Here is a 25,595-nt window from a genome sequence, read left to right as displayed (position 1 = left end):
AGCCATCAAATACGATGAAAAAAAAAACCTGCCAATTGTCTGCAACTACTGCATTATACTGTTGCTAAGACCATTTTACAGAAACTTACTTAATTATAATTTAATTCCAAAAGAATGTTTTTCTGACTGATAAGCTTCTCTGAATGAATAATTCATTATACTGAATTAAAATGTTTATGAAATGCAGTGCAGACATGGCCAACTAGAAGGGGAAAGGCCGGAGAACTAGCTTATGTTTACTTGTGACGTCACAAATTCCGTCCGACCGGCGAACGTCGCTGAAACGAAGACGAAGTGAAAGTTAAATGGAAGTGGCGTGCGTTGTTTATATTGAATAGTTTACATGCTTGTTTAGTTCTAATTAATCTGTTACATGCTTATTTGCTTAAAGTTAGGCGTTGTTATCAATTTTTAATTCGTTTACAATGCCTGATAGATGTTGTGTTACTGCGTGCAAATCAAATTATGATAAAACTGGAGAATATGTTTCAGTTTTTCAATTCCCTAAAGACGAAACAGTGAAACATTTATGGATTAAGAAGATACCCAGGGAAAATTTTGTACCTTCAGATCGAAGTGTTGTGTGTGAAAAACATTTCACTGATGAGTGCATTATAAGATATGATGAGTATTGGAAAAATAATGAATTGGTTAAAGTTCAAAGAAGTCGGCCGAAATTGAAGGCTGGTTCGATACCAACATTATTTCCTGGTTGCCCAAAATATTTGTCCGAAGTTTCTTCATCTAAAAGAATGAGCAGAGATGAAAAGATAGCAAAAACTGATGAAAGGAAATTTAATGAGTTTTTGGCTAATGACAGAATTAAGTCATTTGATGATTTTAATTCATTGTTTAAATCTAAAATCGAACTACCAGACGATGTCCTTGCCTTAAAAACAAATAAAAACATTACACTTATTCTTTTCATGGATTTTGATAACTGCCCAGAAGTTGTTAAGAGTATAAAGATTGCACCTTCTTTATCTTTGCAAATTTTTATTGGCTCGCAGGAATTAGATTCCAAACAATACTCGCATCTTCTATGTAATGGCGTATTAACTTTTTGGAGCCAACTAGAAAACATTGTGTCCATGGTTAAAAGCGCCTCAAAAACAAATGTTGAAGTGAATGATTTAGATGTAATTATAGCTCACTTTCACAAGTTAATGGATCAATATTCAGATTGTGAAAAGAAAAAAAAACTAATATTCATTTGTGAGCAGTTAAAATTGGCATTAAAGCCTAAGACCTCCAGGAGATACAGTACCGACATGTATCGCTTTGCTGCATCTTTATTTGTTGTGTCCCCATCCTGTTACAGATCAATATTAAATTGTAAAATGTTGACACTTCCCTGTGTGGATTCCATTAAAAAGTTGCTAAATGTGTTAAGCTTGAACTGTAGCACAACAGTAGAGGATAATATCCATTATATAAAAGCCAAATGTGAGAAGCTTACTGAAAATGAAAGGCTCGTAAATTTGTCACTTGATGAAATTTACATTAAGCCAAAGATTTCATATAAAGCTAATCAAATTACTGGTTTTTCAGAGAATAAAGAAAATGTGGAAGCTACATCTATTCAAGCATTTATGATTGCTTCGATATATTCCCCTTACGAGGAAGTGGTGGCGTTAGTGCCTGTGAGCGGAATGACTGCTGAAGACCTTCTCCGTCTAACAAAAGAAGCTTTATGTATTTTGCATAAAGCTAATTTTAATGTAATTTCTCTTATTGCTGATAATAATGCTGTTAACCGAAATATGTTTAAAGAACTCGCTGGATGTAAATTATCGAGTGAACCTTCGATAAACCCAGCAAGTGGGGCCCCACTATATTTGATTATTGATCCAGTTCATATTATGAAAACAATACGCAATAATTGGATATGTCAAGCAGATGTGGAAAAAACTTTTGTTTGTCCTGTTTTCAATAATTTGAGTAATATTATGAAGCCAAGATTTTGCCTACTGAGAAATATGTTTCAGTATGAAAAACAGAATGCTGTTAAACTTGCATTTAAGTTAAATGTAAAGACTGTTTACCCAACAAAAATGGAAAGACAGAATGTGCTGCCAGCACTAAATGTTTTTCACGAAAGTAATAGTGCTGCTCTAGAGCAGCTTTCAGAAAAAAATATAGCCTCAATACACACAGTGGAAGACACCATTGCTTTCTTGAAATTGATAAAGAGATGGTGGGATATTTTAAATGTTTCACATGAGAATAAAGGGATTTTCATAAGAAGTTTTGACTCTCTTCCACTCAGTGAAGCAAATACTGAAAGCTTTGAGTTTTTGGAAAATTTTTTACTGTGGATTAAAAAGTGGCAAGAGATGAAGCAATTGCCAAGGCAGGGTTGTTTCTCTAAAGAGACATTTTTTGCCCTTATTCAAACAACGTCAACAATTGTGGCCGTATCAAAAAGACTCTTGGAAAATGGTGCAAGATATGTGCTAACTACTAAATTTCACAGTGATGTCCTGGAATTCCGTTTTTCACGGTATCGACAGTTGTCTGGTTCGAATTATCATGTATCTTTGCAACAAGTCCTTGAATCTGAGCGTAAACTTCGGGTAGAATCACTGCTGAAGTTGCATTCGAAAACGTATGGTGATATTTCGCTCCGGCTTTTTTTCTCCGACTTTGAATCTCCTATGGAAAAAATAAACATAGAGCCATTTATCGATATTCTTGAGGATTTAAATGTGTCTTGCGATAACATTGAAATTCTGACTTATATTACTGGATACTGTGTATACAAGCTTAATGTTGATTGTGATGCATGCTATGATTTATACCTCAGTCCTTTCGATTTGAATGTGGATTTTGATACCAAACTTTTGTCATCAGAAACTGAAAAATTTCATAACAGTTCCTATCTTGATATGCTTAATAGAGGAGGGTTGAAAAATCCATCTTGTGACATTGTTTATATTGTTGCTGTTTGTTTTGCTATTTTTCAGAAATTAATATCTAGTAAGTATGAAAAATTGTATCAATCTCTATCTGTTAATCAACATAACATTTTAGTTAAGCTAACTGAATTACATTTGTATCAAACATCAATAGTTGATATGGAACAAATTTGTGAAAAATGTAACTATAATTTTTCTAAGCGTGTTTTAAAAGTTATCAATTCCTTTTCTAATGTGTGTTTAAATAACTATTCAAAAGCTAAAACTGATGAATGTGTATTAAAGAAAATGAACAAAATTGAGATGAAAAAAAATAATGTTAATAAGAAGCGTAAAGCTGAAAATAATAATAAAGAAGAAAAAAGAAAATTGGATAAATTTTCTAAATAACTTGCTTAAAACATTGTGTCTTAAATTGCTTAATACTTCCATCTGTTTGTTTATTGTGTTGCAAAATTATTGAATTCCTTGTCGTAAATTTTTATAATTTATATAACAATTGTAATTACAAAATATTATATTCGATAAATAAGTTCTATAATAATATTTTAATGTTACCACGTGAAGCACATTTAATTATAAAACTTTGTAATGTGTTAGTCTATAAATAACTATCAGTCCGCTGATTTTTATTTACTGTAAAAACGTTATTTATACTTTTAGGTATATTTAACTATTTATTCTTGGTAATTATAGTATAATTATTATATCACTTATTTATTATTAATCAATCGTATTATTTTATAATTTGATGTTTTGAATTTACATAGGTCTGGAAATTTTGTATATAATTGAAACTATGATGCATCAAAATATATTTTTAATTTTTATACAAGAATAAACAAAAAGAGTAAGGTGTAAACAAAAGGAGCATGTTACAAATTATTGAAGTAGAGTGTTATGAAGTTGAAATCTATTGATGTGTCTTTTTATAAATTATTTAGAATTAACTGTAGGAATAAGTAATACTATTATCTCAATCTTGGTCATGAATAATGTTTCTTTTTTATAATTGATTTAATGGTAATAAAAAAAATCTCATTTTTAAGGTATTATTGCTCATTTTTATATTTTATTTTGTCTTGTATTGATATTTATTAATAAGCATGCGTAACAATTAGTGAACTGATTTTTCATTACTTTAAAAGCAATTACCTGTAACTTTGCATAAATCTGTTTTTATAATAATCAGAATTTATAATAATTCTAGTAGCAGATTTTATTTAGACAATCTGCATCACAATTTTTATAAATTCATAGTTGTCTGTAACATAATCAGAGACTATTTTTTATAAAATTTGAACCTAAACTAGCTAACATGTTGCATGTAAATTTCAAGTATAAATTGGATAAAAATAAAGTAAAAATTTTTGTTTTTTAAAACTCATTTGAGGTTTCTATACAACTTCAAAATATAATTAATCCTTATGAAATTAAAATCTTTAATCAAAATGGCTGTATATTTTCAAACAATATTAAAAAATTATTAATAGTGGAATGCTATTATTATAATACTAATATAAAATATATAAGCAAAGTGTTATTATTTTTCTATTTCTTAATTTTTCACTGCAGTTTTTTAGTCGTTGCTTTTTCTTTAAAGAACTGAAATGGAAAATAATCAACACATACTGGAATAATATTCAAGCACGTCTTATCAGTATGCAGTATTTCTGCTAATGATAATTTTAAAATAAATTTCTTTCTTCATAAAATATGGAACTATATTACATTCTGAGTAATAACCAAAAGATTGATTGAAATATTGCATATTTCAAAATTCTCAATTAGTACTTGTAAATTAACATAATGACTGCAAGTCATTCTTGTTTTATGTTGGCACATAATTGAACTTTTTATTATGTTTTTCACATATTATTTCTTTCATTTTAATATTCAACAACTTGTAAATATATTGGTTCTTATTTTGAATTTCAAACAGCTTTTAAATAATATATAGTATTTTAGACTCAAAAATGTACAAATAAAAGACTTACAAAAAGATGTTGTTTTGTGTTTATTTATTTAATTACTTTTTCAATTTAATCAATTCATAAGATTTTTGTTTTTTACTTGTATTATTTTGCACTGCAATGCTTAAAATAAATTCATAGAACGAAGTATTGTAATTTTATTTATTATAATCTAAACATAAGATTTTTTTAACAGCAGTTTGATGTTTTACTAAAATGTATCTTCTGTTTAGTTTTATTATTAATTTAAATTTTTTCTATTAAATCTCATTATATGCAATTCTGTAATACACATTTTAATACTTGACACAATTTAAATGAAAAAAATATAAAAACTCTTTTCTGTTTTTTGATTTAAATTATTAATAAACAAAAAATCTAACCATGCAGATGTTTTTACTTACATATTTGTTATGTAGTACTTTTATGCTTGAAATAAAAAATCTAATCCTAGCTAATTTTCATTTTTATACTTGAAATAAAATATAAAAATCGAAATAAATAGTATAAAAAATACTATTCTATAATTTAATTTCTAAGTATCTTTTATATTTAAGACCAGGGTTTGTTGATTTAAATTAGCTTGATTTAAATCAACTGTTATATATATATATATATATATATATATATATATATATATATATATATATATATATATTCATTTAAAAAGTCAAAAAACTGTGTTTTTTTTAATCATAAATCAAAGTTCTTACAGTGTATTAAAATATAAAAAAATGCTATTTGAATCAAAAAGATCCGATTTCTTTTTATTTATTATTTTTTTTAAATTACGAGACTTATCTATCTGAGACTAGAAAGCGACATCAAAGATAATATCGATAAGTAAATTTTTCTTAATCCCAAAGACAATAAGTTAAAAGAAAAAACGCAAAGTTTTATTTTCCAAACTTAATTTGAAAAATATTATTTTAAACTTAAAAATCTTAAATATGCTAGTGAGAATTCCTTAAAAATCTTTTTTGAATTATCCTTTAATAAAAATAACGAAAATGCGGTATTGATGCGTTTAAAAGTCTTATAGCGGTTTTCAACGGAGACTTCTAGATCAGACGGAATGTTGAAGCGAGAGAAAACGTTCTCCGGCCTTCCCCCTTCTAGTTGGCCATGGTGCAGATCACTTTCTTTTTTTTTTTTTTATTCTTTAAAATGAAAGGATTTTATTCTTAGCAAACACTGGTGCACAGGTTTTTTTTTAAAGTTAAAAAATAATTTTGTCTAGAAGAAAAATTATCAAAGTTAAAGTAAAAAAATGATAGGGGTTTAGCATTATTTACATTTCGTCAAGAAAAAAAAATCAAGAAAGATTTTAAAAGTTAATAATAAAAAAGAATTTTTAAAAAAAATTAATTTACCTAAAAAATTAATTTACCTAAAAAAAATTAATTCCAGGTCATACACCATTCCCTCTAATTGGGATCAACTCATTAAATAAAAACTTTCAAAACAGTTCAGATTTTTACATTTAAACAAATATGAATAAAAATGAATCAGTATAAATAATGAAAAATGAATTTAATTCAAAAGTTATTGAAAAAAAAGTAGTTTTGACATTTATTTTTTCCTTCCTCAACTTTATTTCATTATGCTGAAGGGTTTTGAGTTAAAAAATAATTAATTTTATCTAGATGAAAAAATTATGAAAGTTAAAATAAAAAATGATAGGGGTTTAGCATTATTTACATTTCTTCAAAAAAAAAAAAAAAAAAAAAAAGCAAGAAAATATTTTAGAAGTTAATAATAAAAAATAATTTTTAAAATTTTTTTATATACCTGCAAACTTATAATTCCAGGTCATATCTCATTCATTCCATTCCCTCTAATTGGGATCAACTCATTAAATAAAAACTTTCAAAACAGTTCAGACTTTTATATATAGACAAATATAAATAAAAATGAATCAGTGTAAATAAAGAAAAATGAATTAATTTCAAAAGTTATTGAAAAAAAAAGTAGTTTCAATATTTATTTTTTCCTTCCTCAATTTTATTTCATTAAACTGAAAGGTGCCCACAAAAATTTTCTCAAGGGGGAGGATACAACTGATATACACTACATATATATTTAAACTATATACAGTAGGGAACCGATTATCCGGAACAATCGGGACCATCGCTATTCCGGATAACTGATTTTTCCGGTTTTCTGAATCGCTACAAAAGCCGTTTTTTTTTATTGTTAAACCCAACTAAAAAAAAAAATATTAGGAAATAATTTTAAAAAGAAGAAAAACGATGAAGCAATACAGTAATGATTATTTCTAAAATGATGATATGGTAAACATCTTTCAAAAAAGAAAGAAAAATCCTAAAATCTTATGAGGAAAAAACTTTTTTTTTTTTTTAAAAAATGGTGGGAAAATGTATCGAATTTGGTTTTCTGATTTCCGGATAACGGGTTCTGTACTGTATATGATATAAACAAAAAAGGAAAACTATTTTTTAAAAATGCAATTCAAATTAAAACGCCTTTAGAACACTTTTCTCGATAGGAAACTTTGGTTTAACTTCTCCCGTTTGTAAAGTTATTATACTTTGACGTCACAAGCAAACCTCGCCTCATTTTGTGTCACGTGAAGTTAGTTTCGTTTTGGGCTAATTTTAAGTCGTTTTTTTAAAATTCGGGTAAGTTTTTTAGATTCTGAATTGATTTTAGAGAGTTTTAAGATATAGACTATTTAAAATAATAAACATTTTGTAATGGCCCAATTCATGCAGGTTCCTTATTATACTTTGTAACTAATGCAACTTTTTTCAAAAACTCCTTTAAATATGAAGTAGACAAACAACTCAAAACAATGAGTATGCTAACTTCTAGTAGTATATTTGGTCAACATATATTCCAGATAACAGGAAAAATAATTGATAAATTATATTACAGAACTGTTTTATAGAAGTTAAAGAACTTACTAAGGAAGCAGTACTCTTTATTAAATTTTCAGAATATGATTTAGCAGAACTTGCTTCTAGCAAATCTGGAAGAGGATGAGATTGGTTAGAATGATCCTCTTTGGGAATCTTTCTCTCAACAGTGGATCTTTTCTCACTATCTTCACTTGCAGCATCAGGGCTTTGAGTTCGTTTTCCAAGTTCAGAATCAGAACAATCTGATACATCAATTTCAATAATTTCAAAGCCTAAATTATTTAAAATAAAGTACAGTTATTTTCCTGGAGAGAATACCTATGTGAAAAAGCGAAATAAAAAGTTAAAAACACAGTTAGACCAATTCCATATACAAGTACCATCATCAGTTGCCAAGATATCAAAAGGAAAAGAAATACATAATCAATCAAGTTTCAACAAGAAATTATCTTGGCAAAAATGAACCAAAAAGGAGAAGGCAAATTACATAAAGCTATTTAAGGCAAATTGTGGCATAAGAGAAATCATATAGGCCCCACTTCCATTTTTTCCCACTAACATACAATACAGCATGAAATGCCACTAGATTTACTAAATTATATTATGAAGAACTACATATAAATAAGGTTATGAATCCTTTTCCAAATACATAATTACAGTTTGAAATGAAACAGAAGTTATTCACAGTTAAAAGAAAGAAGGTAACTCCTTGCGGAATATTGGGTACCACATTGATTGTTATCAAGTATCACATGCGTGAAAATACACTTGAAAAATAATAATCTTCAAAATATAAAATCTATACTTAGAAAACATTTATTACTTCGAAGTCTTTCTTTTATGCACTTATTATTAAAAGAAAGAATTAAAAATGATACTTACAGAAGAAACACATATAACCAATCATAATTTGAGAATAAGTACACAATAAAAAATAAACTATTCACAAACTATAAACTAATCACCAACTTTTTAATTATTTTCAAATATTTCCAATCTTATATATAATCAAACCAATCAAATCAAATTCTTCACTCTTAGAACAAAAGAAATGTAGTTCATCCTCGAGTTCATTTTCTATGTCATCTTCATAATCCGACATAAAGCAAGGAATTATCTGACACGTAACAGTAAGATAAAAGAAAACGTATGAATGGAATTCTGTAGAATTAGCAGGGGAAATGAGCTAAAGAATTTGAAGAAAGCAGTGGAATGTGTTGAAACGCATGCAGACTTTCTACACAAGCCAGGTCACTTTATTCTAGGTGCAACCAGTAAGAATAACTATTTCATTCATTAGTTACAATAGTAATGGTCAAATGTAACGACAGCCTATAAAATGTGAATTCCTCAGTGACCTTCAACTTTCAGTAAAGAAAATGAACAGCTAAAACGAAGATGAATTATTACAGCAGTCATGGGAAGGGCGAATCTAGCGAAAGATGTTCTCTGATGTCAAAAATATGCCAACACAACAAAAATATAACAGCACAACATAAATTTAGTGTGAGTAAAACTAAGAAAGACAAACTTCCCTCTCCTCTTACAACTGAGAAATGTTTCAAATTTGGAAGGGGGAAATAAAATGTTTTTTTCTTTCTCCCTCAACTTCCTGCTACCAGTAACATAAGGACCTGTGTGAGGAAGGGTCGGGAATATCAGCAGAACGTAACGAAACTTAAAAACTAATAAATTGTTCATTTGATCACTAGTTGTAGACAAGAAATTTTAATTTTTTAAATTTATTTTTCATTCATTCCAAAGATTTGATTTATTACAAAATCATAATCCTGATGAGGATTTATATCATAATCCTCATGATCAGGGTTTTATAGAAAGATATCCAATTTTATAAATAAAGTTCTTTTTGCTTAGTTTGTTTTGTAAAGTTTTCATAAAAAAATTTAAATCCTTTGAAGCCAAAACAGTTAAATATAAAAAACAAATTGCTTAAAAACTACTGCATAAAAGAACTCATTGAAGAAATAAATAAACTAAAATTGCACTATTTAAAAAGGAAACATATTTTTGAGAAGACGAAATCTTTCTTCTCCAAATCTTACGCTTCAATCATTTATTATGAAACATATAAATCAGTGATAAATAAGTTTATAGACAATTAATAATAATAAAATATCTAAACAATATTTCTTTTAGATGATATAGGAATTGCTGAAGTAAAGCCAACGAAAAAAAATATTACTGATAGTGATTAGAAGAGAAGACAACGCAAAACATAAAAGAAAAACGCACTTTCAAGAGAAAATAAAATAAATTATAAATTTCAATGACAGATGAATGAATTTAATTTCTGGGATTGAAACTAATGTCCAGATTAAAATATATAGTTCGAAAGTCTTACTCCATTTTATTTTCGGTATTTTCTATAAACTCAGTTGGGGGATTTCTTTTTCAGAACCTCATTTTTTTTTCTATTTTTAAATATTTATCCGACTATTTTGAAATATTTTTTACTTTGAAATATAATATTTTTTTGACAGTTCTTACATCAGTTAATCAGTAGACCAGTGTCAATTTACGCACTCCCGTGATTTATTTTTCTTAGGCACGTTTATCTAATGCAAAAGCGTATTTTCTAAATTGTTATTTCTTATATGTTGTACACATTGGTTAGCAAAAGGCTCAGAAAGTTTTAATCAGTGTTAAAAAATAAATTTTAACTAAAATAATATGAGGAAATTGGATCGATGCATGCAATCAGATAAAAAGATTTTATTTTCCTGCTTTGTGACAATTTGAAAATAAAATATTTATAAAGAAAATACAGATGAGGAGAAGAGAGGAAACTGATTGCAATGCATATTTTTTTTTTTAAAAATTTTTTATATCTGATGAAGAAAAAAAAATTAAGTTTTTTATATTTATATACAGCTGACTAAAACATGATTTTAAACCTGGAATTTTACATTTTTCAGAATGTCATTTGGAGTCTACTTCCACTAAGCTCTTCAATTATTAAATAAAATCATCACCCCCAACTAGTAATTACTATTCTACTTGAAAACAGGGTTTAACAGTTTCCTGTCAATCTATGTTTCTATTATCTTCATAATTATTCAGAAGGCATTGTTGATGCAATATGAATAACAACTCCTTTTATGCATAGAAAAGCAAGATAGCTGCACCCTGAACTCCTCCCTTCTTTTACAATGATAGCCATTAATCCTGTGGATTTTTGAACTAGTTTTTACATGTTGCAATGGTATATGTATTGGCTGGTATGATATCTTTGAAGATCATAAATGAATCTTATTCCATATTTTAAATTGCTACAAAAAGTATGCTATTCAAAAAATTAAATATATATCAGCATACCCACCAACTGCTACGGAAATTGGAGGTAAACTACGGAGCTACTGGTGAATAGTAAAAGGCTACGGATTAAATGAAAGTGCCTGTCTGATCCATCCGCTTCCGCTGTTGTCCTCTTTCAAGCATGGGATGTCCCCGATTGCGTATCGCCGAAAATGACGTCATGAGCAGATAGCCTTGGTCGGGAGAAACCACGTAATGTGTAAGCTTTAGATGATATAAGTTTTTAAATATTGTTTTCCAATTCTGAAAGCTTTATTAGGAAGAAACTCATTTATATAATCTATTTTTCTTTCAATAAATTGGTATTAAATTGTTTTTTTGACTTAATTGCTTTAAAATTTGGTGTAAAAAATATTTAATAGGAAACATCTTAGAATCTTACCTTCCTAAATAAAATAGGTAATTTTTTTTTGTTAACAATTGAATGAATGTAGAGAAAAAGTTGTGGAGAGTTCACTTTTTGCATTTTACTGAGATGTTATATTATTTTTCTTTGAAATTTGTATAAATGTAAAATAAAACTTTTACTTTCATTTGCAATTTAATAATTTTATATCCTTAGAAAAGTGTACCTTCCTGTATGTGAAGTAAAATTGTATCTAAATAACATGATTTTTTAAAAGTCTATAGTATTTTAATTTTTTAAAAAATTTCTCAATGTGAAATAACATTTTACGCTAGTTTCAAAATCTATTTTCTTATATTTATCAACTGCTTTTTGAAATTATAAGTGAATATAATTAAGTATCAATATGAGCATAGCAAATATTGCGGGATGCCGTAAATGTGTGTTGCGCGAGTGCTACTGAAAGCTAGATGGGCAAAGTTGGAGGGCATATATAAGGCACATTGTAAGAATACCTAAAGTTTGAAACTGAGAAACATTTGTACGGGTAATATTACCATTATGAAAAGGAAACTAACCTTGCAATAAGAGTAAGAATAATGGCAGATGTGAAGTCACTAACTCCCTTCCTCTTTATAAAACGATCTAAACGACATGTTTTAATAATTTAAATTATTTCACACAGAAATATGTAAAATTAATTTCTCTGAAAATGTTACAGTTACTTAATAATGAATCTAAACAAAAAATAAGTTTTAGTATTAATAAATTTTGTAAAAAAAATTTTCAATATAAAATTTATTAAATACAAAAAATTAATTCATTTATGTTTTATAACAGCACAAACTACTTTAAAATTCAATTCATTCCATTATGTCAAAACTTGGTTATTTTTATTTGAAATAAAAAAGGAATTCCTTGTTTCTTCTACTCTTGGTTCACTTGAACCTGAAAGGTGTACATATAGTTTCCTGATAGGTATACATTACTCTCCAGAAGAAAACCCTACTCCTAACACAATTTTTTGCTTTAAGATGTGTAAAAGCATAGTTCTAATATTTTCATTGAAAATATGAAGATAAAAAAGTGCTTTTTTAACACTAGAGCTTACATTATTAGTATATATATAAGAAAAACTTTAATAAAAGATTTAAATAAAAATAATTCTCCATTAATTAACTTATGCATCTTTAAGCAATATTTCCCATTAAAATATTTATTATCATTACTTAATCACACATTGTGCTTGAAATACTCACAAGGAGTAAAAAAGTATGTAACAGGCACATTTTGTAGTTAAATTATAGTTAAAAAAATAAAATATAGGTATAATGACCAATGAATATCAAATGCTTCAATTCATTACTGATTAGTTAAAGCCGGTTGGGGGTATAGGTCCCTAAAGTCAGACAATTGTAAAAAATAATAAATCTTTAAAATATTTCAGAGTATTTAAACAATGATAATATAGAATAATTAAACTTATAATTAAATCATCAATTATTTTAAAATGAAAGCTGATCTCATAGCAACATTAAGTCAAAAAAAAAAGAAAAAAAAAAGAGGCTTACTAAGCTTGGTTTCTGAGTGAACACCATTTTTTTTCTTTAATATTGGTGTTAATTGATGAGAATCATATGGTAGTTCAATTGGTAAGCCAGCCGATCTTTGAACCTCAGATAAAGTATGTTCAAGTAAGATGACCTGAAAGAAATTAATTATTTTTTCTAATTAGTTCAAAATTCAATATATTTAAATATTAAATATGAATAAAATAATATATTTAAAAGATTTAAATGTACAAAATATTAGCATATTTTTTACAAAAAGAAATAAAAACATTCTTATTATCTAAAGATTACATTTTTAAGTATTAATATGTAACATTCAAGATATGAAGGCCACTTTGTAAATGCTAATTAATTAACAGAAGTCAAAAACTTTTAATGTAATGTTAGAAATTTTTACTTTTAATGTTTAGTGTTATATCTCTGGAGTTATTTGGAAGAATTAAATGTTTTTATATAGTAGTTATAAAATGACTTCAATTAAAATAATTCTATTAAAAAAACTTTAATAACTATTTCATTTAATGAAAATCAAACAATTTTTGAATAATAACACAAGAAAATATTTTATGCTCTAGCAAGCTGAATTATTGAGTATAATAAAATCCGACATTTGAAATAACTATTAAAAATATGTTAAAATAGCATATTATTTTTAACAATATTTAAATATGTTTCTTTTATTAAGAGCTATTCCATAGATTCATTTTAAGTTTTAACATTTAAAATTACCATATTAAACTTAATGAAAGCTTTTCAATATTCTATAACTATAAAAATAGTTTTCTTTATTATTAAATTAAATAATAATAATATACACAACTATTAAAAATTATTCTTTAGTATAAATTTCTCTGACTGAACAAGTACAATGATTACAAGTCAGCATAACTTATTTAAAATTGAATGGAAATTTTTTTTAATAGAGTTATTAGTTTTTGAAAAATATGAAGAAAAAGAATAACAAAAAGGGATCAAAATTATGCCTGACTGCTCTTCCCATTAAATATATAGGGCCACATTTTCTAGATTGTAGCTATACCAATATCTTAAACATCAAAGATTCAATTAATTGGAAAAGGTTTTATTTTTAAAAGTATGTTTCTGCATCTGATTTCTTATTTTTCAATAGTTTGCTAATTATAAATATGATTGGCTAACTCAAAAATAAATATCACATGAAAAAAGGCACCTCTAGAACTATGGTGATTGCAATTTAATACATGAAAATATGGTCATAAGTTTGAAAGTTACTTGGGTGCTCTGTTTTTTCATTTTGCTTAAAGTAAATATGAATGCCGTCAAAGTTATATCATCATATAGATAGTCATAAACAAGAACATGTTAGGACAGTATAAATTTTGAAAGTCATTGTCAAAGTGGTGTTGCTATATGGTGCAGAAACAGACAAAAATAGATAAAAATAAGAACTAGAAACTTTTTAAACACATGTTTAAAGTCATCCTGTTAAATTTTTTTCAAAGTTAGGCAATCAAACAATAAATCCACAATGACTGAAAACATTTAATTTTAAGTTGCATGCATAAGTCAAGAAATGAGGTTGACTTTCAAGAAAAACAATCAGAAAGAAGTTAGCAAAAACTGCACAATAATTTTTATTTGTTATAATAAAACATTCTTAGCCATTTTTGAATAATTTAATTTAATTTCAAATTTTTAGACAGCAAAATTGAAATTTCTTTCAATTAAAGTGTCAGAGTTATTTAAATTTTTTAAGAAAAGGAAAGTATTACACAATTGGCAAAATTGCAAATTCAGTTTTTAACAGTATTGACACTTTAATTACTTACATAATGAAGAAACATATATTTTTATATTTTCCAAATTTTTTAAGCTTTAATATTCAAATCTTATCATGGATAAAGTAATTTTCTCTAATGATGAAAACTTACTTTCCAGTCTATCATATTTGGGTTAAGAGTGTTGCTAATTAGAGTGATAAAAAGCACTGTTCAAATAAAAAATGTGAAAAATCAAATCATTTTAAACAATGATTTAAATTTCATCAAAAAATATTTACCCGGTCTTTTAATATTTTAACTAATGCATTATATTCTTGGTCTTTCTCTTGAATTTGTTGAACTCTAAAGTCTTCCTGTTGAATATAATCTTTTTCCCTGTAATAATGAATAAAAGATAAATGGAACACTAAATAAACAGTTAGTAATTGAAAGAAAATCTTAAAAAGTAACTCTGATTATTCTTTAATGGATAATAAAATAATTTATATGTATAACATATATATTTAAATATTTGAAAATGAAATTTTTGTTTGAAATTGTGACGCGTATTTAGTAACTATTTGTAGCTATAATTTCAATAGTTATATATTTTTTTTAAATATTTAAAATATTAGATTCAAAATGGTGAGGGGCATATAAATTATTTTAAAATATTTATGCCTTTTACCTCCACTAGATTTTAATTATATTCTTAAAAGCATGTCAAAATTTATTAGTTTCCTTTTGCTTTATAAAGTTAAAATGATATATGATATGACAGGGTTTATTGTATATTTTTTTAATGTATCAGCATCCTGATTTATCTACATTAATTGTGGACAAATCAAGGTTTGTCAAAACCTGGTTTCCTTAAGAAAAATACCCAAATTATTTTACCTGCAGATAAATTGGATTTTCCATATAAATCTTACATGCATATTTATATACACTAAATATGAGAATAAAATACAGTATGATAGTATATACTGAAAAATTATTGCTTGATTGATATCAAAGGGATTAATAGAAGAAATAGTTCAGACAACTACTATTTTAGTCATTTTTCTGCAATCAAAATATATAATGAATTGCAAAATGATGAAATTTTTTAGATCATTCTTTGTAAAACATAAAGCAAGATACATTAAGCAGTCTGTTTTAAAATGCAAATAAATACATAATTTGTTAGAATTAATGTTAGAAAGTTAATGATAATGGAATTTATATAAGCATTGCAAATTATAAATTCATGGAATGTAGATACACATAGTAAAAAGATTTAGCATATGGTATGTTTTTTAAACTTTTTCCATGAATGAATCTTGTGTATGCCTTAAAATACTCAAAAAGTTATTAGCATTAAAAGTGAAGCTTCAGCTTTGGAAATAAATGGGGAAAAAAAGATCACAAATTTTAAACACTTACTTTCTAAGCATTCCATAAATGTAATTTAAGATTTTCATGAACTTGCAGAAATGTAATAAACATAATTCAATTTATGAAAAAAAAAATGAACATGCCCACATTCCATTAATATATAATTTAATCAGATATTATCATTGTATAATTTTAGCTTTCTTACATAATTAATAAAAATTTTATCAAACAGAAATAAGATACACAAATGGTAAATAAAAGATGTTTTTTGTAACTATTCATTAAAATGCAAAATATAAGCATAACTCAAAGATTATAACAGTTTTATTAAACTAAAGATTAAAATAACAGAAACTTTCTCGTTATTTCCCTTTATTGACAATTTAAACATTATAGAAAGTTCTTCTCAAATTTTTAGTCCCTAAACAACGTTTTTTTTTTAAACTGAATTTATATATATTTAGTATTCCTTATTGTCTAGCTGTCATCATATCAGTGACTAGTTGATTAATTAGAGGCGATGAATTCAAAACTTTATCTTTAAAAGAGATAAAGATGATCTGGTATAATATGAGCATATTTCTTTCTGCAGATTTTTCATAATATATAGATCACCATATTCATTTTAAAATAGATACAAGATGCATATCATATATATCTGTTAATGTACTGTAAAAGACCATAAAAGGTTATATTTTAAATAAATCATGCAATGTGTGTTATGAGTAATAAGACACATAATTTGTTTCATAGATAAATTATAATTTAGCAAATGTTTTTTTTTAGATGTGGGCATCCTTTTTTTTTATAGAATTTTGTACATTTATCTTTGATTTTGTCTCAAAAAATCAGACAACTGAAATATCTTTTACTTCATGTTTTGTATATATAGTAACAATGCTGAATTTATAAAACAATCAGTCACTAATTTCTAAAACAAATTGGCTTAACAATTTCAAAGAAAATGTATTAAAATTCTGATTCAAACTTGTAAATTGTACCACTTGGTAGGTTTAAGGATAAAGATTTTTGAGTGGGTCAAATCTAAAAAAAAGCTACTGGGTTATTTTGAGCTGGGTCCACTTTGACAAACCCAAAGTTAAATGCTTATTTTTAAGGCATAAAAAATCATAATTTTACAATATTAAGTAATAAAATATTGGTTAATATATTAAATTCAAAGGACTTTTGGAGACGCATGAAATCTAACCCATTTTGTTTAATGGAATATGGTGAAACTGAGTAAGTTAATAAATACAGTGGCGAGTTTTTCCAAAATTAGTTTTGAATTGCTCATTAGAACTGAATAGAAACCAACAACTAATTAACAATACAAAAAGTATTTTTCAAACAAAAAAAGTCATTTAAATATGTTTGCTTTTAGATTCTATAGAATGTATAACAATCTCTTTTGACAAAATGAATTTTGTAGATGTTTCTGCATTTCGGAAGCTTACAAAAATGTTATTAATATTGAAGTTTTTGTAGAGAAATAGGATAGAGCAGTTAATGGTAAGGACTTAAAAGGTAACAACCAGAAAAGAACAACATTAAGATTCAATTATCAATTAAATAGAAATTCAATTAATAGTCCAAAATTGTTGTGCCTCTTTTTTTAAAGAAATAATAAAAATAACTAGCTAGCTATTTTTCTAACTAACTAGCTAGTAGTTTTATTTATTCAAAATGACTTAACTAAGTCATTTTGATAGAATTATTCAAGCATTTGTTTTTAAATTTTAAAAGAAGATTTCCTAAATTTATAATAAATACATTAATATACATCACTTTACACTAAAAAATACAAAAAGTTACAGTAGTCTGTCTCTACAAATTAGGTAGTTTGTTAAGGTTAAAAAATAGTCTAAAACTCTCTCTCTTTCTACATAAATATATATGCAAGATGTGTCATAATTCCCTTCTGGGTTTGGAATGCTTATAACTAACAAAATATTCTTAATACATCAACAAATTTCAGTTTACCTGATAAAGAAACATTACAAGTTTTTTCCCCCACAAACGTTCAGAACCTTTAGAGATGTGACAGACTTATAAGTCTAAAATCAAATTCTTGCTGCACCAGTTGCAATGTTAGCAATTAATGGCAGTGAATGCGGTATATGCCAAAATATAGAAGTTTCAGTCAGTGGCAGAAATGAACACTGCCACCATTGAAACTTGACATATTGATTCTATAGGATTAGTAAATGGTATGCAACATCATATATTGTAAGTCATGTAAAACATGGTATGTATTTTGGTTATAATCAAAAGTGGCAGCATTTCAGCATGACACTTTTTCCTTCCTTTTTTACTTAATAAATTTTTTTCTCGAACAAGGTAGAGTAGGAAGTCAGTTCTTCTTGTAAGTATTTAGTAACTGAGTACTTGTAAGTTATTCTTGTAAGTACTTTCTTATATATATATTTGATTCTCATTAATTTTCTTTGCATCTGGCTATAACACAAAATCAAGGTGGATTTATTTAAGTGGGACACACTTTACCGTGAATCTGAATTTACGCTTACAAGTTTACACATCATGTTATCTTTGAAAACAAAAATAATTGCATTGTTTAATATGAACATAAAAACAAATTTTTTCAAAATGGGAGAAGCAAATTTTGCACCTAATGAAAACTAATTTTGTCATCGCAACTTATGCAGCAACCTCCCTCGTTAAAACAAGTTTATCACTTTTCCCGAACTTCTTGGATCTGAGTTTGGGAATCACAATTAGTTCACGTCAATTAGCAATTGGTGATGTCATCAACTAAGCATGTAATGAGAACATGGACTTTTTACAATGTGAGTGGTGCCAACCTAGGTGGTTATTGTGAATATTTCATTTGGTTGCGAAAATAAATGAGAAAAAAGCCTCTTAATTAAGAAACTAAGCAGATAATTTTATACAATGCAAGTGATGGGATAAAAATCAGCTATTGCATCAAAGTATGGAATACCTGCAAGTACTCTTTTGAAAACTAATGTCTTGTGCAATCAGTTTGATCCCATGAGAAAATGGATGAGAACTACTAAAAATGAAGAAACTGAAATTACTTTGTTAAGATAAATAAGAGAAGCTAGGAATCAACCAGACTAGTTTGTAGGTTCATGTTAGAATGGTGCGTTATATCATAAAATTACTATTTAACTTAAAATGACTATAAAAAATATTTTTAAACATACCACTTAAATGTTTTGATATTTTTGCTTTAGTGTTTTTTTTTTTAAAATAATCTATAATGACTTTTGTTATTTTATCTGTTAAAACGAAAAGATTTTTGCTACCCTTCGACTAAATGGGATTTGACTGTGTGTGATTTTCATATAATGATAAAATACTACTACTAATAAGAATAATTTATGATTGACATGCCTATTGTTCACAGTATTTACTGGCTTATTACTCTTTTAAGAATAAATATGCTACTATAGAGACTTGTGTAAATTCATTATTCAAATAGTAAAAACCTTTCAACATTCTAGTATTTACAATTTTAAAGGTCGCCTTAAAAGTTGATGGAAAAAAAGTTATTAGAATGTGCACACCTTAAGCAAGTACAAACAATAACTCTACTAGCTTATTAAAGAAATCAATCAAGAAATTTAAAACTTAAATCCCATTATTACACACTGTTTTTTTCCACACATTAGTTAAGGATGAGAATATATACCTTTTCTGAAACTCTTTAATGATCTTCTTAGCCTTACTGTATTTTTTCTCTAAATCATGAAGTTGTTGTTGAGCTTTTCCTACTTTAAATTTATACTCTTCTATTTGTTGTTTTGCTGCTTGCATTGATAATTCTTTTTCATTTACCTGATGTTGTAAACTATCAATCTTTTTCAACATTTTTTGGCGCTCTGACTCCATTTTTTCAACATATTGCAACTACAAATAAAATTAACAAAATATTAAGTTTCAAACAAATTTTAAACATGACACAGTAATTGTATAAGCAAACAAAGGTCCAAGAGTTCAGTTATTGTTTTAAAACTACACCAAACACATATTAAATTTGTTTCGAAATTTTTTTTTTCTTAAAGTTATAACAAAGAAAAAACCTAGATGTGATTATTGGTAAATCAAAGATTTTCTTGCTTAATGATAATTTATTAATTTGACTTATACATACTTGAAGACATTTTTATACAGAATAAAGTCTCATATTGGAAAGTCCGTTTTCCTGAAACATCTATTTTTTCAGATACCTTTTAACAAACAAAATAAAAATTTCATCTCCACTTTTAGAATTCACAAGTTTTTGTAAAATATCATGTAAAAAAAAGAAAACAATTTCCTCTTTTTTTTTTTACTGTGTTGTGGATATAAACATTTATACTGCTTTAATGAACAAACTTAAAGAGTTGAGAAGACAAGAGTATTAACAGGTAAGACTTGCAGAGGACATTCTATGACCCCATGCATTCCAAAAATTAATTCTTGAAAACTAGCCACCTGCTTCTCCTCTAAGTTACAAATAATTAAATTATACATATCTAAATCTCAAAAGTGTTATGTTTCCGATTAAAACTATATTTATTAGCAGCACATGAAGGAATTTAATTTGAGGTCATTCTATGACTCCCATAAGTCTTAATGCTTACTCAGGAGATGTGTGTCCTCCTGGTTAAAGAAAAAGAAAATAAACTTTGCAGAGAGAAATAAAGCTAAATATTAATGGTGCTTGAAAGAAACATCTGTAAATAGAATTTGTTTTGATTCGAAAATGTCATTAATTAAAAAGTTTTCAAATTCTGTTGCCTATTACTTTTATTATTTAATAGGATTTACTTGTTAAATTTGGAGCATGTTCTTAAACGTCATTTTTTGCATAATGTCTGTATTCATAACTCTCACAATGAAATAATAAAAATGGAGAAAAAACTGTTCTTATTCATGAAAGAGAAAGTCAAATTTATCTGCTGTTTATTTTGGATTTTTTTTACCAGTGAGAATTACTTTATATTCAACATTCTTCAAATAAAAAGATTCTATAATTGTCATTTAAACGCTAACAAAATGTTACTGTATGAAAATTGACATTAACTATCCATAACTTTGTTGATTAACACACATTTTGATCTTTTTTTACTCTAAAGACCTATTATACTGAAAAATGTATTTTCAAGACTTGCGAAATTCTTGGTGATTTCGAATGCAAGACTTTTTATTGTAGTTGGAAAAAAAAATGATACAATTACAACAAATAAATTAGGAAAATATGAGACAATATTTCAGTGAATAAAAAAAGAGTTGTTGCACTTTAAGTTTAAAAACACTGTTCAGACAGACTGACAGAGTATCTGCTACATTTTAGATTTTCAAATTCATGACTTTTCATGACTAATTCCTAGAATTTTTCATGACTTCACGAAGTTACTATTTTCTCCAACAAAAACACAACAAGAAATTTTAAAAAGCATTATACAGTATAACGTCCCATATCCGGACGTCCCTTTTCCGGAAAGGTCAATTTCCCGGACACTTTTTAACAATCAAAATAAACAAACATTTCTTCATCTTCCCCACTCTCTTAAAAAAAAAAAAAGTTTTTTGACAGGTTTTTTCCTTTCTTAGCTTCTAGTGATCTATGCATTAAACCCATAAATCAACAGAAAAGAGAACAGAAGATCTACCAAGACCGTACCGTTAGTAACGCTCCTCCTCTGGAATGCAGGAAAGGGGGGGGGGATTTGTTTTCAAAAGAGCACAATTGAGTCCCCTCCCCCCTTCTTTCCTGTGCAGCTGGCTAGTAAAAGAGGCATTTCCTGGAACCTTTTTGATAAAGTGTTAGGGAATAGTGTTAGTGTACTGTGAAAAAGGGTAAACACAGCAAACGTTAAAGTGGAGGGGGAATCCCCTTTAGTCACACAAGAAAAAATAAAGAGAACCCAATCAGGATGCCACGCCTTTATGCTTGATTGATAGCCAATGACAGGAGAGAAAATAAGAACTTGTCACTTCCCCCCCTTCAACTTGAATGACAAGTAAGAAGGAAATGAATTTTGCTTCTTCACCTACCCACCTTAATGAATGAATGACGGGAATTTCCCCTTCTTGCTTGAAACGTTCTAGTTCAAAATGGCGGAGAGAGCAATTAATATTTTCATAACTGTAAATTTTTTTAGTTTCCTATATTTATTTTTATAATAGCAATAATTATTATTTTTTAAATATTTTGTTTTTGATTGATAAGATATCATTCTAATACTAAAACATTATGGCCCGAAAAATAATGTTATTTAATTTCTGCTTCTTAGATTCAAATCATTTTAATCTCTGTTTACTTTGGGGGTCTATTATACGGAAAAATCGATTATCCGGACTTAGGAAAGTCCCGCCGATTCCGGATACGCGACTTTCCACTGTAATAACATAAATTGAAATGATAGGTATAACCAAAACTGTTATACTTTGCATAGTCATATTTAATGATTTTAAATTTAAAAAAACAGAATAAAGAAAGAGTTGAAGCAATAAAATAGCTGAAAAAACTACAAAACAAATAATTTTTTTCTGCGGAATTATATTACAAAGATACTTTTCTTATTCATCCGAAAGGAAAGAAATACTCCTGATTTTTCTGCTCTTATTTCGGAATTTAAAAAAAATTCGCCAATGACTGGCTTGCTTCAGCTAGAATTTTAAATTGATAAAATAAAAATAAATAATAACAAAAATTCTGAAATCACAGAAGTTTAAAACATAATTCGATCTAGAAATAATGTTTTTTCTTTCATTTTTCGAAAGAACACCATAACTTTCATAGAACATGATAAAAACATTTTATTTTTTAATAAAATACGACTGTGTGTGGGGATTTTATTACAACTTCAGATATATGGAACACCATGAAGGGGGGGGGGGATATTTTTAAATCCCATTTTAAAAATTAGATTTTTTAGTGACTTAAATCCATGAGTTTCCATGATTTTCTTAAAAAAAATAGCTAAAATCATGACATTTCATGACCAATTTTGTTCAATGCCAAAATTCATGACTTTCCAGGTGCGCGGATACCCTGGACTGACTTATTTCAAAATTGAAATTCTCAGAAACAAAGGCCTTTAGAGGAATGAATGAAACAAACAATATGTTCATTGTGAAAGCTGAATAATTATTTTACAGGAATTTCAGAATTTAGTTACAAAAATTGCCAACAGATGAAACTACAAATTACTGATGACCAGCACGATCAGTTACAGAGTTAAAACATAAAAGAAGGTTGTCGTACAGGGTTAGGAGGTTTAAAACATCCACTCTATTGAACAACATGAGTTTCAGGTACTGAAAATTCACAGGTCAGATGACAATCATATAGCATGTATTTTTTTCAAGACACTGTACGGCATACAATGCCATTAATGGGCATTGTATGCCGTACAGTGTAACTTAACTTACTTCTGTAACTTAATTCCGAGACTATGCATACAATTTTTACAGTTTTCACATTTAACATACAATTTGCTTCATTTTTCTATCACCCTTTGCTTTATAGATTTTTAATTTTGAAATTAGTTCTCCCCTAGAGACTGTATAAAATCACAAACAGTGGTCGGAAAAACAACATTATTTTTGTAGTTAACTACAACTACTTTTCTTTTAAATGTAATGACTACAAATTACTTTCAAATTGTAGTCACAATTTCACTACTTTTAGAAGACACACTTTTCTGGGAAATTTAATTTACTCCCATGTTCAAAATTGGCTTACTTTAACATGAAGAATTATTAAGAGATATTTATTCATGTTTACATGTGCAGATTTGTTAATCTAAGCCATTTTTAATGAATTTATTCTTTTAACCTTCAAATTTTTATGACTTTTTCCGACAGTGAATAATTAATTTAAGAAATCATAGGAAATAATCAAACACTTGCAATTTTATAATGTTTAATGCTTTTTGAATGCCTTTTGAGTAAATCTAAAATTGAAAAGAAAACATGTTTCCATCCATTTAAATAACATCAGTATTTCATGAATGTTTATTTGCTTTTAAAGGTGTGGTCAAAGTGAATAATTAACATTATTCACTTTGATATTTCACTATTATATAAGTGCCAGTTTAAATATTAGTAATGTGTAAAGCTAAATACGTAATACTAAATATTTAATGCTAATAACTCTTATTAATGTGCATACAAACTCTGTATTAGTCATCAAATATAAATTTACTGTATAAAATACCGTACTGTATATAACCAGCTAAAAAAATTTTTTTTTATATAATCTGACATTTCCAGGTATTTCAAAAAAATTTCAATGTAAATCTAGATTATATTTTATGTATACCATGTAATTTTAACTGTAACTGACAATTCTAGGACTGGTTATTTTCCAGGTATGATGTATGAATTTTCCAGGTTTCTGTAAAAAAATGCAACTTTCCCTGACTATTTCCGGCGTTTTTAAGTCAAAATAAAATTCCCTAACAATTCCAGGTTTTTCTTGATTCTCCTGACCCAGGGGAGCCCTGATTATTTCCTACAAGATATTTTTAACGAAGAATTAGTTCTTAAAAAAATAAAAAATAAAGCAATGTAATAATAAATTTAACCTATTTGGCAGAAACAGTAATAAACTTGTAGCAGTTCTAGAATTACAATTTTAAAATGTATTTTATCTAATAATATTTTGTAATATATTTAACAAAGTCAATGAAGCGAAATGAAAATTCTGATAATATAAAAACTGCAGAAACTATATACTTTTGTTCTGTTTCATTTAATTTTTTAATCTCATTAAAGAGCAGCATGCAGAGAATTGCAATTAAAACAATCCAATCAAACCAAAATTTCAGCATGCACACTATCGGTACAATACAAAAATTGAACTTTAAGTAAAAAGTTAAAATTTTTAGTCCTACCTTTTCTTTGGCTTGTTGTAGATCTGCTTCTGCAAGAGCACTTCGATACTGAACCTAAATAATAAAACTAATAATGTATCATCACACATATAGTAAAGAACCACAATGCAAAGCCACCTTTAATTATTAAGTCGGAATTTGTTTATTTTATGAAACAAAAATTGTTTTAACATAAAGAGCCTCCTCTTATCTCTTAAATGTAGATATAGCTAATATACAATTTTTAAATATTTACATATTTTAAACAAATAAACTGGATAATAACTCACTCATTTAAATTACTTACTTAAATTCAGATAATGTAAGAATATAAATAACTTAATGGCACTTGAGTATAAAAAACATTTATTGAATGTGTATAGGTAAATTTATAATACTTTTCACAATAGTAACATTTCTGATAGAGAAAATTGCCTGTTTTATTAAAAGAATGAGGTCACGGGCAGGTAGCATTCGATGGGGTGCCTGGCTTTGTGTACACACTTTGAGATGAAAAGATAAAGGAATGTTAGACATTTCAGTTTATCTCTTGTTGTTTTTTTGTGCTTCATGAAATTTGTTGCTCTGTACAAGTTTGTCA

At 27.0% G+C, this 25,595-nt stretch overlaps 2 protein-coding genes across 3 annotated transcripts in view; one reads left to right on the top strand and one right to left on the bottom strand.

Moving 5' to 3' along the window:
- The window catches only part of LOC107439184 (uncharacterized), a 73,593-nt gene that overhangs the window by 12,933 nt on the left and 35,065 nt on the right, over positions 1–25,595 (bottom strand). For both annotated transcript variants that reach the window (XM_016051688.3, XM_016051689.3), the window contains exons 14-18: positions 25,016–25,069; positions 19,819–20,036; positions 15,065–15,161; positions 13,027–13,159; positions 7,819–8,045 (exon numbers count right to left, since the gene is read on the bottom strand). In XM_016051688.3, the coding sequence (XP_015907174.1) occupies positions 7,819–8,045; positions 13,027–13,159; positions 15,065–15,161; positions 19,819–20,036; positions 25,016–25,069 (729 nt within the window). The remainder of the gene's footprint in view (positions 1–7,818; positions 8,046–13,026; positions 13,160–15,064; positions 15,162–19,818; positions 20,037–25,015; positions 25,070–25,595) is intronic.
- On the top strand, positions 249–4,914 carry LOC122270010 (uncharacterized). The gene has a single exon (XM_043045707.3). The coding sequence runs from the start codon at positions 426–428 to the stop codon at positions 3,306–3,308; it is 2,883 nt and encodes a 960-aa protein (XP_042901641.2). The 5' UTR covers positions 249–425; the 3' UTR covers positions 3,309–4,914.

The sequence above is a fragment of the Parasteatoda tepidariorum genome, chromosome 11 (genome assembly GCF_982258835.1).
Source record: "Parasteatoda tepidariorum strain Cologne lab strain chromosome 11, Ptep-v5.0, whole genome shotgun sequence".
Lineage (NCBI taxonomy): Eukaryota > Metazoa > Arthropoda > Arachnida > Araneae > Theridiidae > Parasteatoda > Parasteatoda tepidariorum.
This window is presented reverse-complemented; position numbering and strand designations above follow the sequence as displayed.

Coding starts and splice junctions, on each gene's coding strand:
- LOC122270010 (XM_043045707.3), top strand. CDS start 426: ATGCCTGATAGATGTTGTGTTACTGCGTGCAAATCAAATTATGATAAA.